The 17,296-nt window shown below is 41.2% G+C and overlaps 1 protein-coding gene across 1 annotated transcript in view; it reads right to left on the reverse strand.

The window, feature by feature from the left end:
* Positions 1-1,893: 1,893 nt before the first annotated feature.
* LOC142337116 (uncharacterized) overlaps positions 1,894-17,296 on the reverse strand; it is a 38,605-nt gene continuing 23,202 nt past the window's right edge. Inside the window, exons 5-9 of the mRNA XM_075386213.1 lie at positions 7,979-8,019; positions 7,512-7,664; positions 4,934-5,550; positions 4,329-4,439; positions 1,894-2,134 (exon numbers count right to left, since the gene is read on the reverse strand). Of these exons, the coding sequence (XP_075242328.1) occupies positions 2,041-2,134; positions 4,329-4,439; positions 4,934-5,550; positions 7,512-7,664; positions 7,979-8,019 (1,016 nt within the window). The 3' untranslated portion in view covers positions 1,894-2,040. The remainder of the gene's footprint in view (positions 2,135-4,328; positions 4,440-4,933; positions 5,551-7,511; positions 7,665-7,978; positions 8,020-17,296) is intronic.

A 17,296-nucleotide genomic window follows, 5' to 3' on the forward strand; every position in this document is an offset into this window, starting at 1 on the left:
GTATTAGAGCATCAGTTTGAAAGATTTGGTCATCAACGAATTCGAAAACTGCATAGCTACAGTGGTAATATCTCTGAACAGATAACTCAATACTCAACACGGTTAAATTACGCTGAGAAAATAACGCAAACATGAACCCGAAGAATTGTAGACTACAAGTGTCATTCGAACAGTTTGTTCGATTTGAAATTGTCTCCTTACAACATTAGAAATGTTTCCAAACTCCATAAATGCTTTTCAAGAAATACTAGCCTTAAGAAACAAAAAAGTGAGTCAAGCCAAGTCAACATGATAGTGAGTCAATCCGGCTAATTTCTGATTCCTTTATTTTAATAAGAAAGCTCTGAGGAGTAATTTTACACAAAGAAACAAAGGAGTTGGAAATAAACGGTTCCCATTACTTGGAACTGAAAAGACTGCATATTGAAAATAATATTTTTTATTAGTTAGCACTACAAAATGAAAAGGTGAGCCAAATGGCCGGAAGAACAATTTGGAACTATTAGCTTTGAAAATTGCGCTCAAAAGAAAAAAATTAAGTTGTTTGTCCTAAATTCTTTATCTTTCACGAATCGTGGTAGCATCTTGGAGAAAGATTTTTTATATCCCAGGTTTTGTTCTGGCCCACGAAGAGAAGCAACTAGGCATTGTAAATATCTGAACAGATATCTAAAGATCTAAAGATTTGAAGGGATTACACAAAAGACTTGCACCCAGGTTTGTTGTGGTCAAAGTCTCCCACAACGACTTCCGTCATTAAAGACCCCAAATTACCAGATACAAGAATTCGCAACGATGACGTGGCCAAATTCGGGACGTAACACACTTATGGACTTAAGCGACAAACCGTGCGAGAAAACAACGAATAAGAAATTATGCGTCATATAAAAGAACCCAAAACGAAAGGCAGTGAGGTGGACATCGAAACCAGACATAAAAAAAAGTTAAAAAATCCGAGTATTGTCCTTCTCTTCAAAAACTTTATAATCAATGACATTGCGTACCCCAACAAAACCTAAAACTGGGCCAAAACAAAAAAAAACATACAAAAGAGGAAAACGCTTTTCCAAATAGCAATTTTTGGCTCAACAACAGCAGGTAAGATTTTTTGGAAGAGGAAAAGACTCAAAAAGTATCCCTAACTATCAATGTTTCTTGAATAGATAAAAAAAAATAGAATCAACAGTCTCCAGCAGAACTTCCGAAACTCGTTCCTCAGACACTGACAATTCCTCTTGACTTCATTTATGCCGACTATGAGCTTGAAGTCTCAATGATGGCGTTGGACATTGAAAACCAAATTTGAGCGACTTGACAAACTAACTTGATTCTAAGGTAACAATCGTACCGAACTCATAGGTTAATCAGTACAATTGTTTGTTAAAATTTTTAAAACATGCATGATTTTATATAGTCCTTTGCATTACGAATACTGATTGAAATTTAGTAACTAGATCTGTCATTTATTTGTCATCAAAATTGATTTCAATGCAGTTAAGTTAGTGTTACTATTCTCCCATTACAATTGTTTTATTTCATAAATTCTGTCCATCCAGTTCCTAATTTGCTTTTTTTAAAGCTAATCATATTGATTGCTGATTATTGGAAACCGAATATACCTGAAATACCAAACGTACCGCTGATTTCTTACGTGTTAAACTGAACACATCAACAATTTTTAACCATTGAAAACCGAACATAAGAACGATACCGATAAGAAAACGCAAGGGCTTTTGTCGTTTTTGTCTAATTAAAACCGAACATACAAGCTATTTTTTTACCTTTACAAAAGACGACTTCTGAACTAAGGAAGCTAAAGAGGAGCAGCTGGTGCGCCTGCCGGTCATTCAGACTAGTCTTCTTTCTAAACTAGTTCACTCGTTTCGGAAGATGTCACAAGTAATATTAAATTGATGTTTATGTAAGGTAGTGGGGGCCTTGGCTAACATTATTTAACATAAATCAATAAGTCAATTAAACCTGACACCCGATATGTTCAGACTATTAATTTTGAACAGGCTATGTTTATGAAATGGAGTGTTAGTGGTCTCTCCACTTGGCTGGCTTCTGCAATATCTTGTTGATCTCATTCTGCTGGTTCGAATTCAAACTCACTCCATTCGTATTCGGAAACCTTAAAATAAATCAGTTATACTTCAGTTGCTGAGTTAAAGGACTCTGTTAGCTTTATTTACTGCCACGTATAGCGTGTCCTATAAAGTTGCAATAAGCGAACGTTTCAAAAACACTATCCACATTGCTCATTGGCGTTTTCGGTCATTTCAACTTTATGGGACAGACTATACGTTGTGGATTTCTGAAGTGCACTGCCGCTCACTTTGGAGATTCATACTATGAGTTTTTCAGATTACCTAAACACCTTACTGTGCTATATTTTTGTCCATATATCTCCACAGAGTAAAAAATTAGGAGCAACAAACTATCTCCCGATATGCGGCCTGCTGTGAAACTGCACTTCAGTCGGAACGGGAAGTTCTCGAAAAAATTTAAAAATTACCTCTTCATTATTAATGATCAATCAATAGTTCAGTTAGTTGCAAACATTCCTGCATTTCAAGAACTTTGGCAAATTGTTTTGTAACTTAAACTTGAGGTTTTGTTTTCCGGCTAGAGTTTTACATTTCAGCGATCAAAGTTCTATGACAGACGAGTGTCTAATTATATTTTTCATCAACATAACGTCAAATTTGGTCCCGTCTGGTTTAAACTTTGTTTGTTTTCTCGAGATTGAGCTTCTTAACATTTGAGAAAACTTTCCTGTTTTGTTGCACAACACTTCTAAAAACTTTCAAATCTAATTTTCTTTGACACAAATTGCGAGTTACAATATCAATATAAATATTTTGTTGTTCACTTTTTGTGGCTCGGTTAGTGAAATCTCCTATGCAAAAGATTGGACGGAAAAAGACAACGAGTGGACATTCACTTTTATCGCCAATGTTTTATCACCAATCTCCCTACATCACCGAAAAAAAGCACCGAATTTCAACACTTCAATCGGTGCATTGAATTTTGTTCTCATTTTATAATAATAGCCATTTTTATAAGCAATATCTAAGAACTGAAATTTTTGCTTTTGATTTTTGTTAAAACGTGTAGAAACATTTTGGATTCTAATAAAGACCCGCGGCGAAACTGTAAGGCCATCTTGTAAAATTTTAAAAGATTCTTGAAAATTCGATCCGGTTGAGCTCTTCCATTGGTTCGTTTGTGTGAATTGTTTTCAGTTTGCACATTAAAAACTAGATAAATTGTTGCTTGTATTGAAGTTATTTTTTTGTATTTATTCAATTGAAAATTAATTTCCAGGAAAACAGCTTCAAATTTTGAATCCTGTGTACACAATTGTTGATATTTGGTTGTCGTATAATTCCGTAAAATTGCGGCTTCCAAAAACGTGAAAAAGTAATGATATTTTTTTCATAATTTTTTGAATGCGCTGTTTATTGTTCTTAGCAAAATGCTGAATTAACAGCTTTTAATTTAGATGAAACTACGTTACACCCAATCTGGCGGAATACAATTAAACACCTATATCCTTACTTTTTGATTTTTACTGGGTATTAAAGCCATGACCTCCAATATTCTTGTAAGACGAACGTTTATCTTTTTAAGAATAATTCAAGATGAATGCATATCTTGTAAGATTTTGTCCGAAAATCCTGCAAGACGATGCCGCCTCTTGTTCGAGATTCTGATAGAATTTTACTTTTTCTTACAAGATATTTCTGCCCAATGCAATTCTGCCTTAACACGACTTAGTAATTTTGCCTGGCACAATATAGTAGCGGCTCGGCATTGATCTGCTACAGCATGGCTGATCGTTTTCCCTATGAAGTGAGTTCGATTGCGCAATCGTTTATTCAATGAATAAATAAATAAATTTGTTTCTGCGTAACCGCAGCCGAGCAGCATTAGGCTTTTGAGTCTGCATTAACAGTAGCCTGTTCTCAGCTGTCCCTTTTCTATTATTCCCCGCGTCTTAGACTGTTCATTTAGTTATTGTACGTTCAAAAACGTTTTGTGAAACTTTCGTCAAATAAAACTTCACATAACCTCAATATTCCGTTGCATTCGTTGTGATCTTGATATTCGTAGAATACGTTTGTTACAAATTGAAGAGCAATAGATTTTTAAAAACAGATTTTGATAAATTTTGAGAGGCGGCAAGACGACGTACACAGATACAGAGATTTGACAAAAGATTTTCCGTTTGGGAGCTCAGTAAGACAGAATTAAGAAAATTTTTTCGTCGCTAGTATGCAATTTGTTATTTGAGTTAAAACAACGTAGAAAACATTGTTTACCTGGACATTCTGCCAGTCTTCATCCCGACCACTGAGCTGGCGGAGCTCTTTGGCTCGAGGGGAGGTAACTGCTGCATTCTAGAGGAGGACTTCATACTCTGGGCATCGAAACTAAAACAGCACCGCATAAGGACAAATGATCCTCTGTCCACGGGAGAAACAATTATTATCTGTAGGTGGTTTAACATCCGCGAATAGTAACATCCAAACTTCAGAATTATTAACATATTTCTGTTATTAGTAAGATCTGTTCACACGCATTCATGGAAAAAAAGTTTGTAAATTTTTACTGGCAGAATTCTTATAAAAATCTGAATCTGATTAACTTTGGTTAGTTTTAACGCAGATTAAGAAAAATGCTTCAATCAATTTGAAGTAAAACTCTTAAGCAAAGGACTGTTCGTGTCATGATACACTGCATTTGGGTATAACCAATTAAATTGTGATCATTTGGATGAGCGCTCTCAAAAAGATTAAAAATTAATTTGAATAAAAAGATTCTTGGTGGCCTACTACCACCTTCGCATGCTAATTCGTAGCTCGGTCATTCTTTCTGCTTAAACACTTGTCAAATACTGTCTCCTAAAATAAGCAGAAGAAATAACCTTTGGGACATTCTTCGGTTGTCTGCGAAGCTCACTTTATTCCGCTCACTCTGTCGGCTATTCGAGCTGCGATCCGTCTTCAGCGCTGACTTCCTCGTGTTTGCTCGCGAAACACCCAAAACGTCAGACATGCTCTCATTTTTGGTCCTGCCCCTATTTGGGGGGTAACCATAACCAGCTGGTAATCCAGTTTGCGAGGACGCAAAAAGAGCATCAACAGGATCTTCGGCTTTCCGACTGATTTGAAGTCGGTTTCCGACCACCCCGTTGCTACGGGAAACCCCACCACCTACTGAGGAACGCTCTAACGACTCCCCACGATCAGAATATCCGTCACTGTCGTTTCTACGAGTAGTCCCTCGACTTGAACTGCCCAAACCTGAATCCCGAGCGGTAAATCGTCCCCTCGATCGGGTAAATCGAGTACTCGCTACACTTCTTGTGTCGAAGTCGTTTTCATCTGTCGCGGGTTTGGGTTTTGGTCTATTTCGTGGTCCAAACTCGTCTAAGATTTCACGCCGGCGGGGTGGGTTTTCACGCTTTTCGCGCCATGCATCCTGTTTCTGATTTTGTTCCCTGTGAATGCTCTGCAGTTCTTTCGCTTCGTAATGATTTAACTGAAAAGTGAAAAGTACTCCTTGCATAACTAAAATCATTATAGGGTAAAAGGAAATGTTGATCACGTAAGTTTGAACGCTGACATGAAAACCGAGGATTCATATAGAGTCTTCATTGTCAATATACGAATTACAAATAGTTTTCGATCACTCAATTTCATTGTCCGTTCTGTGTCAGAATCTTAATCTATCGCTCAATATTCCATTATTCCATAACAACACAACAATAGGCCCGTCTAAAAGACCCCCCCCCCGCGTTGCTCCACCCAAATGACGCATTTTCTTTATAGTGATTGCTTTTATTGCTTTTACGTAGTGCTCTAACGGGATACTTTAATGGGAGATACCCACACAATATACGACATCTTTTGAACCCCGGACCGAACTCCAAGTCTATATCAGTACTAGGCAAGTCTAAATCCAAGTCTTATTTAGGTTTCCAGTACTGGGCAAGTCTAAATACAAGTCTTACAAGTCTGCCAAGTCTTAACCAAGACTTGGATAACTCTTGGAAGTTGATTCCCATGTCAAAACCAACTTTTCAAAAAAAATTCGAGTGAAATTTTCAAATTCAAAAAAATTTCGCAGCGTGCCACGATTTTGGCATTACTTTTTGGCCACTTTCCCGGGGTGCTAGAAAATGATGCCGGGGCATACCAAATTGTTTATTGGTGTTTATTAGCACCACGGGAGGGTCTATTGAGGGTTTTTCAGGTGTTCTGGGCCGTTTTCAGCCATTTTAAAGCCGTTTGGAGCCGAATTTTAGCCGAAAATCGACATATATTTCAGATCTTAAAATGTCTGGGTATTCTAATCGAGGAAAAGTTATGAAGAAGACTGTGAGGGTTCCCATGCTGTCAAGGGACCCAGTTTTACAAAGTTGTGGAAACCTGGTTGATAATAGTGGGAATCTGTCACGTAATATGGGTCAAAATAAGGGCGAAAATGGGCATATGACAGTTCCAGTGCCGGTGTACAGATTGGCAAAAGAGCCAATCCTGCCCTCTGTTAGTTTAGCATTGTATCAGTGTATCCTGGGCATACCAGGCATGCCATGGGCATGGACATGGGCATACCTTGGTATATTTTGGTGACCTATTGGGTGGCCTATTTCGGCTATATTAATATGGTCAAATTACACGGTGCTCACTACCTAATTTCTCATCAACCAGTGATCCAAATTTAATGTGCCATATATAGTTTTAAAGCTTAGATAATAGCTGTCTCAATGAGCTATGTCCTGTTGAATTTGACCAAAATTGATGAAGTTATTAAAGATCTGGCGTTGTGACACCCGAAAATCTGAGGTATGCCCGATGGCCCATCGTTAATAACTTTTTATTGAGTGATTCGATCTGGATGATCTTTTGATATGAGTAAGCCTATTATCTGCTCTAACAAACAATATATGTGTGAGCTTGATTGGTATCGACTATTTTTGACGTTTCCCCGGCTATTCTAGGCGTTTTTTTAACTATTTTTGACGTTTTTTTCGACTATTTTTGACTTTTTTTCGACTATTTTTGACGTTTCTCCGGCTATTTTAGGCGTTTTTTTGGCTATTTTTGACGTTTTTTTCGACTATTTTTGACGTTTCCCCGGCTATTTTAGGCGTTTTTTTCGGCTAGCCGAGACTTGGATAAAGAATTGCCAAGTCTTAAATCAGACTTGGATTAAGAATTGCCAAGTCTTAAATCAGACTAGGATTAAGAATTGCCAAGTCTTAAATCAGACTTGGATTAGACTTGCCAAGTCTCAGCCCAGACTTGGATTTAGACTTCCAAGTGTAAAAAGTGACATGATCATAGCGCTGAATCAGTAATGAAATAAGACTTGGATTTAGACTTGCCCAGTACTGAAATTGACTTGGCGTTAGGTCCGGGACGCTTCTTGTAAAATGTTACTTTTTGTGTAACTTTTGAACACTTCTTTAAAAAATGTTTGCAAAATCAATTTCTTACAATATTGAGTTCGTGATTGAACTCATTTCGGACTCTGTTCACTTTGTAGTATGCCTTGGCCTCCTGCTCCAGTCTCCATTCGGTTTCCTGCAACTCTTCGGCTAATTTAGAATATACTCTCTCTTGCTGCTTCACCATCTTCTTCCATTTAGCCTAAACACACCACAAATATCAATTAAGTCTAATTTGGCCAACATGTATGTAATAACACAAAAGTATCCCACACATGGGCTATCTAATATGATTTTTATCATAGTTAAAAATAAAAATAACATCCATGGACAGTTTATTATAACTATTTAATATGGGTATTTATGTAAAATTTGGTAACCTTATTTGAAATTGAATTGTCCTGAAAGATCACATAGCAAGAAATTATTTACAGCAGTCTTAGATAATTTTACATAGTCACAACCGAGGACGATTTGATCTGAAATGATTTGCCAGTAAGAGTTTTTGGTACTCACATCTGTAAGCTCGTCGAACTTCTTCAATGGTGGGTCGTTGTCTGAAACATCAAAACATTAAATTACTAAAAGGTTATTCACAATCCGGAAATTCTTGGTTGAAAAATTTGGGTTTCTTACATTTCAAACAGAACAAGCAATAAAACGAGGCTTTTATGTAAATTTTTTGTCGTATGTGTTTGGTGGAATGCTTAAGGAGGAATGCTCATCTGTTTGGTGGAATGCTTAAGGAGGAATGCTCATCTGTTTGGTGGAATGCTCAAGGAGGAATGCTCATCTGTTTGGTGGAATGCTCAAGGAGGAATGCTCATCTGTTTGGCGGAATGCTTAAGGAGGAATGCTCATCTGTTTGGTGGAATGCTCAAGGAGGAATGCTCATCTGTTTGGCGGAATGCTTAAGGAGGAATGCTCATCTATTTGGTGGAATGCTTAAGGAGGAATGCTCATCTGTTTGGTGGAATGCTCAAGGAGGAATGCTCATCTGTTTGGTGGAATGCTCAAGGAGGAATGCTCATCTGTTTGGTGGAATGCTCAAGGAGGAATGCTCATCTGTTTGGTGGAATGCTCAAGGAGGAATGCTCATCTGTTTGGCGGAATGCTCAAGGAGGAATGCTCATCTGTTTGGCGGAATGCTTAAGGAGGAATGCTCATCTATTTGGTGGAATGCTTAAGGAGGAATGCTCATCTGTTTGGTGGAATGCTTAAGGAGGAATGCTCATCTGTTTGGTGGAATGCTCAAGGAGGAATGCTCATCTGTTTGGTGGAATGCTCAAGGAGGAATGCTCATCTGTTTGGCGGAATGCTTAAGGAGGAATGCTCATCTATTTGGTGGAATGCTTAAGGAGGAATGCTCATCTGTTTGGTGGAATGCTTAAGGTGGAATGCTCACCTCTTTGTTGGAATGCTTAAGGAGGAATGCTCATCTCTTTGGTGGAATGCTTAAGGAGGAATGCTCATCTGTTTGGCGGAATGCTTAAGGAGGAATGCTCATCTGTTTGGCGGAATGCTTCAGGAGGAATGCTCATCTCTTTGGTGGAATGCTTAAGGAGGAATGCTCCGCTGTTTGGTGGAATGCTTAAGCAGGAATGCTCATCTGTTTGTTGGAATGCTTAAGGAGGAATGCTCATCTGTTTGGCGGAATGCTTAAGGAGGAATGATCATCTCTTTGGTGGAATGCTTAAGGAGGAATGCTCATCTGTTTGGTGCAATGCTCCAGGAGGACTGCTCATCTGTTTGGCCGAATGCTTAAGGAGGAATGCTCATCTCTTTGGTGAAATGCTTAAGAAGGAAGGCTCCTCAGTTTGGTGGAATGCTTAAGGAGGAATGCTCATCTCTTTGGTGGAATGCTTATGGAGGAATGCTCATCTCTTTGGTGGAATGCTTAAGGAAGAATGATCATCTGTTTGGTGGAATGCTTAAGGAGGAATGCTCACCTCTTTGTTGGAATGCTTAAGGAGGAATGCTCATCTCTTTGGTGGAATGCTTAAGGAGGAATGCTCATCTGTTTGGCGGAATGCTTAAGGAGGAATGCTCATCTGTTTGGCGGAATGCTTAAGGAGGAATGCTCATCTCTTTGGTGGAATGCTTAAGGAGGAATGCTCCGCTGTTTGGTGGAATGCTTAAGGAGGAATGCTCATCTGTTTGTTGGAATGCTTAAGGAGGAACGCTCATCTCTTTGGTGGAATGCTTAAGGAGGAATGCTCATCTGTTTGGCGGAATGCTTAAGGAGGAATGATCATCTGTTTGGTGGAAAGCTTACGGAGGAATGCTCATCTCTTTGGTGGAATGCTTAAGGAGGAATGCTCATCTGTTTGGTGGAATGCTCCAGGAGGACTGCTCATCTGTTTGGCCGCATGCTTAAGGAGGAATGCTCATCTCTTTGGTGAAATGCTTAAGAAGGAAGGCTCCTCAGTTTGGTGGAATGCTTAAGGAGGAATGCTCATCTCTTTGGTGGAATGCTTAAGGAGGAATGGTCATCTCTTTGGTGGAATGCTTAAGGAAGAATGCTCATCTGTTTGGTGGAATGCTCAAGGAGGAATGCTCATCTTTTTGGCGGAATGCTTAAGGAGGAATGCTCATCTCTTTGGTGGAATGCTTAAGGAGGAATGGTCATCTGTTTGGTGGGATGCTTAAGGAGGAATGCTCATCTCTTTGGTGGAATGCTTAAGGAGGAATGCTCATCTGTTTGGACGAATGCTTAAGGAGGAATGCTCATCTCTTTGTTGGAATGCTTAAGGGGGAATGCTCATCTCTTTGGTGAAATGCTTAAGAAGGAAGGCTCCTCAGTTTGGTGGAATGCTTAAGGAGGAATGCTCATCTCATTGGTGGAATGCTTAAGGAGGAATACTCATCTCTTTGGTGGAATGCTTAAGGAAGAATGCTCATCTGTTTGGTGGAATGCTCCAGGAGGACTGCTCATCTGTTTGGCCGAATGCTTAAGGAGGAATGCTCATCTCTTTGGTGAAATGCTTAAGAAGGAAGGCTCCTCAGTTTGGTGGAATGCTTAAGGAGGAATGCTCATCTCTTTGGTGGAATGCTTAAGGAGGAATGCTAATCTCTTTGGTGGAATGCTTAAGGAAGAATGCTCATCTGTTTGGTGGAATGCTCAAGGAGGAATGCTCATCTGTTTGGTGGAATGCTTAAGGAAGAATGCTGATCTGTTTGGTGGAATGCTCAAGGAGGAATGCTCATCTGTTTGGCGGAATGCTTAAGGAGGAATGCTCATCTCTTTGGCGGAATGCTTAAGGAGGAATGCTCATCTGTTTGGTGGGATGCTTAAGGAGGAATGCTCATCTCTTTGGTGGAATGCTTAAGGAGGAATGCTCATCTGTTTGGAGGAATGCTTAAGGAGGAATGCTCATCTCTTTGTTGGAATGCTTAAGGGGGAATGCTCATCTCTTTGGTGAAATGCTTAAGAAGGAAGGCTCCTCAGTTTGGTAGAATGCTTAAGGAGGAATGCTCATCTCTTTGGTGGAATGCTTAAGGAGGAATGCTCATCTCTTTGGCGGAATGCTTAAGGAAGAATGCTCATCTGTTTGGTGGAATGCTCCAGGAGGAATGCTCATCTGTTTGGTGGAATGCTTAAGGAAGAATGCTCATCTGTTTGGTGGAATGCTCAAGGAGGAATGCTCATCTGTTTGGCGGAATGCTTAAGGAGGAATGCTCATCTCTTTGGCGGAATGCTTAAGGAGGAATGCTCAACTGTTTGGTGGGATGCTTAAGGAGGAATGCTCATCACTTTGGTGGAATGCTTAGGGAGGAATGCTCATCTGTTTGGAGGAATGCTTAAGGAGGAATGCTCATCTCTTTGTTGGAATGCTTAAGGGGGAATGCTCATCTCTTTGGTGAAATGCTTAAGAAGGAAGGCTCCTCAGTTTGGTGGAATGCTTAAGGAGGAATGCTCATCTGTTTGGAGGAATGCTTAAGGAGGAATGCTCATCTCTTTGTTGGAATGCTTAAAGGGGAATGCTCATCTCTTTGGTGAAATGCTTAAGAAGGAAGGCTCCTCAGTTTGGCCGAATGCTCAAGGAGGAATGCTCATCTCTTTGGTGAAATGCTTAAGAAGGAAGAATCCTCAGTTTGGTGGAATGCTTAAGGAGGAATGCTCATCTCTTTGGTGGAATGCTTAAGGAGGAATGCTCATCTGTTTGGAGGAATGCTTAAGGAGGAATGCTCATCTCTTTGTTGGAATGCTTAAGGGGGAATGCTCATCTCTTTGGTGAAATGCTTAAGAAGGAAGGCTCCTCAGTTTGGTGGAATGCTTAAGGAGGAATGCTCATCTCTTTGGTGGAATGCTTAAGGAGGAATGCTCATCTCTTTGGTGGAATGCTTAAGGAAGAATGCTCATCTGTTTGGTGGAATGCTCCAGGAGGACTGCTCATCTGTTTGGCCGAATGCTTAAGGAGGAATGCTCATCTCTTTGGTGAAATGCTTAAGAAGGAAGGCTCCTCAGTTTGGTGGAATGCTTAAGGAGGAATGCTCATCTCTTTGGTGGAATGCTTAAGGAGGAATGCTCATCTCTTTGGTGGAATGCTTAAGGAAGAATGCTCATCTGTTTGGTGGAATGCTCAAGGAGGAATGCTCATCTGTTTGGCGGAATGCTTAAGGAGGAATGCTCATCTGTTTGGTGGGATGCTTAAGGAGGAATGCTCATCTCTTTGGTGGAATGCTTAAGGAGGAATGCTCATCTGTTTGGAGGAATGCTTTAGGAGGAATGCTCATCTCTTTGTTGGAATGCTTAAGGGGGAATGCTCATCTTTTTGGTGGAATGATTAAGGAGGAATGCTCATCTGTTTGGTGGAATGCTTAAGGAGGAATGCTCATCTCTTTGTTGGAATGCTTAAGGGGGAATTCTCATCTCTTTGGTGAAATGCTTAAGAAGGAAGGCTCCTCAGTTTGGTGGAATGCTTAAGGAGGAATGCTCATCTCTTTGGTGGAATGCTTAAGGAGGAATGCTCATCTCTTTGGTGGAATGCTTAAGGAAGAATGCTCATCTGCTTGGTGGAATGCTCCAGGAGGACTGCTCATCTGTTTGGCCGAATGCTTAAGGAGGAATGCTCATCTCTTTGGTGAAATGCTTAAGAAGGAAGGCTCCTCAGTTTGGTAGAATGCTTAAGGAGGAATGCTCATCTCTTTGGTGGAATGCTTAAGGAGGAATGCTCATCTCTTTGGTGGAATGCTTAAGGAAGAATGCTCATCTGTTTGGTGGAATGCTCAAGGAGGAATGCTCATCTGTTTGGTGGAATGCTTAAGGAAGAATGCTCATCTGTTTGGTGGAATGCTCAAGGAGGAATGCTCATCTGTTTGGCGGAATGCTTAAGGAGGAATGCTCATCTCTTTGGTGGAATGCTTAAGGAGGAATGCTCAACTGTTTGGAGGAATGCTTAAGGAGGAATGCTCATCTCCTTGTTGGAATGCTTAAGGGGGAATGCTCATCTCTTTGGTGAAATGCTTAAGAAGGAAGGCTCCTCGGTTTGGTGGAATGCTTAAGGAGGAATGCTCATCTCTTTGGTGGAATGCTTAAGGAGGAATGCTCATCTCTTTGGTGGAATGCTTAAGGAAGAATGCTCATCTGTTTGGTGGATTGCTCCAGGAGGACTGCTCATCTGTTTGGCCGAATGCTTAAGGAGGAATGCTCATCTCTTTGGTGAAATGCTTAAGAAGGAAGGCTCCTCAGTTTGTTGGAATGCTTAAGGAGGAATGCTCATCTCTTTGGTGGAATGCTTAAGGAGGAATGCTCATCTCTTTGGTGGAATGCTTAAGGAAGAATGCTCATCTGTTTGGTGGAATGCTCAAGGAGGAATGCTCATCTGTTTGGCGGAATGCTTAAGGAGGAATGCTCATCTCTTTGGTGGAATGCTTAAGGAGGAATGCTCATCTGTTTTGTGGGATGCTTAAGGAGGAATGCTCATCTCTTTGGTGGAATGCTTAAGGAGGAATGCTCATCTGTTTGGAGGAATGCTTAAGGAGGAATGCTCATCTCTTTGTTGGAATGCTTAAGGGGGAATGCTCATCTTTTTGGTGGAATGATTAAGGAGGAATGCTCATCTGTTTGGTGGAATGCTTAAGGAGGAATGCTCATCTCTTTGTTGGAATGCTTAAGGGGGAATGCTCATCTCTTTGGTGAAATGCTTAAGAAGGAAGGCTCCTCAGTTTGGTGGAATGCTTAAGGAGGAATGCTCATCTCTTTGGTGGAATGCTTAAGGAGGAATGCTCATCTCTTTGGTGGAATGCTTAAGGAAGAATGCTCATCTGTTTGGTGGAATGCTTAAGGAGGAATGCTCATCTCTTTGGTGGAATGCTTAAGGAGGAAGGCTCCTCAGTTTGGTGGAATGCTTAAGGAGGAATGCTCATCTCTTTGGTGGAATGCTTAAGGAGGAATGCTCATCTCTTTGGTGGAATGCTTAAGGAAGAATGCTCATCTGTTTGGTGGAATGCTCAAGGAGGAATGCTCATCTGTTTGGTGGAATGCTTAAGGAAGAATGCTCATCTGTTTGGTGGAATGCTCAAGGAGGAATGCTCATCTGTTTGGCGGAATGCTTAAGGAGGAATGCTCATCTCTTTGGTGGAATGCTTAAGGAGGAATGCTCATCTGTTTGGTGGGATGCTTAAGGAGTAATGCTCATCTCTTTGGTGGAATGCTTAAGGAGGAATGCTCATCTGTTTGGAGGAATGCTTAAGGAGGAATGCTCATCTCCTTGTTGGAATGCTTAAGGGGGAATGCTCATCTCTTTGGTGAAATGCTTAAGAAGGAAGGCTCCTCAGTTTGGTGGAATGCTTAAGGAGGAATGCTCATCTCTTTGGTGGAATGATTAAGGAGGAATGCTCATCTCTTTGGTGGAATGCTTAAGGAAGAAAGCTCATCTGTTTGGTGGATTGCTCCAGGAGGACTGCTCATCTGTTTGGCCGAATGCTTAAGGAGGAATGCTCATCTCTTTGGTGAAATGCTTAAGAAGGAAGGCTCCTCAGTTTGGTGGAATGCTTAAGGAGGAATGCTCATCTCTTTGGTGGAATGCTTAAGGAGGAATGCTCATCTCTTTGGTGGAATGCTTAAGGAAGAATGCTCATCTGTTTGGTGGAATGCTCAAGGAGGAATGCTCATCTGTTTGGCGGAATGCTTAAGGAGGAATGCTCATCTCTTTGGTGGAATGCTTAAGGAGGAATGCTCATCTGTTTGGTGGGATGCTTAAGGAGGAATGCTCATCTCTTTGGTGGAATGCTTAAGGAGGAATGCTCATCTGTTTGGAGGAATGCTTAAGGAGGAATGCTCATCTCTTTGTTGGAATGCTTAAGGGGGAATGCTCATCTTTTTGGTGGAATGCTTAAGGAAGAATGCTCATCTGTTTGGTGGAATGCTCCAGGAGGACTGCTCATCTCTTCGGTGGAATGCTTAAGGAGGAATGCTCATCTCTTTGGTGGAATGCTTAAGGAAGAATGCTCATCTGTTTGGTGGAATGCTCAAGGAGGAATGCTCATCTGTTTGGTGGAATGCTTAAGGAAGAAAGCTCATCTGTTTGGTGGAATGCTCAAGGAGGAATGCTCATCTGTTTGGCGGAATGCTTAAGGAGGAATGCTCATCTCTTTGGTGGAATGATTAAGGAGGACTGCTCATCTGTTTGGTGGAATGCTTAAGGAGGAATGCTCATCTCTTTGTTGGAATGCTTAAGGGGGAATGCTCATCTCTTTGGTGAAATGCTTAAGAAGGAAGGCTCCTCAGTTTGGTGGAATGCTTAAGGAGGAATGCTCATCTCTTTGGTGGAATGCTTAAGGAGGAATGCTCATCTCTTTGGTGGAATGCTTAAGGAAGAATGCTCATCTGTTTGGTGGAATGCTCCAGGAGGACTGCTCATCTCTTCGGTGGAATGCTTAAGGAGGAATGCTCATCTCTTTGGTGGAATGCTTAAGGAAGAATGCTCAGCTGTTTGGTGGAATGCTCAAGGAGGAATGCTCATCTGTTTGGTGGAATGCTTAAGGAAGAAAGCTCATCTGTTTGGTGGAATGCTCAAGGAGGAATGCTCATCTGTTTGGCGGAATGCTTAAGGAGGAATGCTCATCTCTTTGGTGGAATGCTTAAGGAGGAATGCTCATCTGTTTGGTGGGATGCTTAAGGAGGAATGCTCATCTCTTTGGTGGAATGCTTAAGGAGGAATGCTCATCTGTTTGGAGGAATGCTTAAGGAGGAATGCTCATCTCTTTGTTGGAATGCTTAAGGGGGAATGCTCATCTCTTTGGTGAAATGCTTAAGAAGGAAGGCTCCTCAGTTTGGTGGAATGCTTAAGGAGGAATGCTCATCTCTTTGGTGGAATGCTTAAGGAGGAATGCTCATCTCTTTGGTGGAATGCTTAAGGAAGAATGCTCATCTGTTTGGTGGAATGCTCCAGGAGTACTGCTCATCTGTTTGGCCGAATGCTTAAGGAGGAATGCTCATCTCTTTGGTGAAATGCTTAAGAAGGAAGGCTCCTCAGTTTGGTGGAATGCTTAAGGAGGAATGCTCATCTCTTTGGTGGAATGCTTAAGGAGGAATGCTCATCTCTTTGGTGGAATGCTTAAGGAAGAATGCTCATCTGTTTGGTGGAATGCTCAAGGAGGAATGCTCATCTGTTTGGCGGAATGCTTAAGGAGGAATGCTCATCTCTTTGGTGGAATGCTTAAGAAGGAATGCTCATCTGTTTGATGGGATGCTTAAGGAGGAATGCTCATCTCTTTGGTGGAATGCTTAAGGAGGAATGCTCATCTGTTTGGAGGAATGCTTAAGGAGGAATGCTCATCTCTTTGTTGGAATGCTCAAGGGGGAATGCTCATCTTTTTGGTGGAATGATTAAGGAGGAATGCTCATCTGTTTGGTGGAATGCTTAAGGAGGAATGCTCATCTCTTTGGTGGAATGCTTAAGGAGGAATGCTCATCTGTTTGGCGGAATGCTTAAGGAGGAATGCTCATCTGTTTGGCGGAATGCTTAAGGAGGAATGCTCATCTCTTTGGTGGAATGCTTAAGGAGGAATGCTCATCTGTTTGGTGGAATGCTCCAGGAGGACTGCTCATCTGTTTGGCCGAATGCTTAAGGAGGAATGCTCATCTCTTTGGTGGAATGCTTAAGGAGGAAGGCTCCTCTGTTTGGTTGAATGCTTAAGGAGGAATGCTCATCTCATTGGTGGAATGCTTAAGGAGGAATGCTCATCTGTTTGGTGGAATGCTCAAGGAGGAATGCTCATCTGTTTGGTGGAATGCTTAAGGAGGAATGCTGATCTCTTTGTTGGAATGCTTAAGGAGGAATGCTCATCTCTTTGGTGGAAAGCTTAAGGAGGAATGCTCATATGTTTGGTGGAATGCTTGAGGAACAATGCTCATCTCTTTGGTGGATTGCTTAAGGAGCAATGCTCATCTGTTTGGCGGAATGCTTAAGGAGGAATGCTCATCTCTTTGGTGGAATGCTTAAGGAGGAATGCTCATCTGTTTGTTGGAATGCTCAAGGAGGAATGCTCATCTGTTTGGTTGAATGCTCAAGGAGGAATGCTCATCTGTTTGGCGGAATGCTTAAGAAGTAATGCTCATCTCTTTGGTGGAATGCTTAAGGAGGAATGCTCATCTGTTTGGTGGAATGCTCAAGGAGGAATGCTCATCTGTTTGGCGGAACGCTTTAGGAGGAATGCTCATCTCTTTGGTGGAATGCTTAAGGGGGAATGCTCATCTGTTTGGTGGAATGCTTAAGGAGGAATGCTCATCTCTTTGGTGCAATGCTTAAAGAGGAATGCTCATCTGTTTGGTGGAATGCTCAAGGAGGAAAGCTCAACTGTTTGGAGGAATGATTAAGGAGGAATGCT

The sequence above is a fragment of the Convolutriloba macropyga genome, chromosome 3 (assembly GCF_964194025.1).
Source record: "Convolutriloba macropyga chromosome 3, txConMacr16.3, whole genome shotgun sequence".
In the NCBI taxonomy this organism is placed as follows: domain Eukaryota; kingdom Metazoa; phylum Xenacoelomorpha; order Acoela; family Convolutidae; genus Convolutriloba; species Convolutriloba macropyga.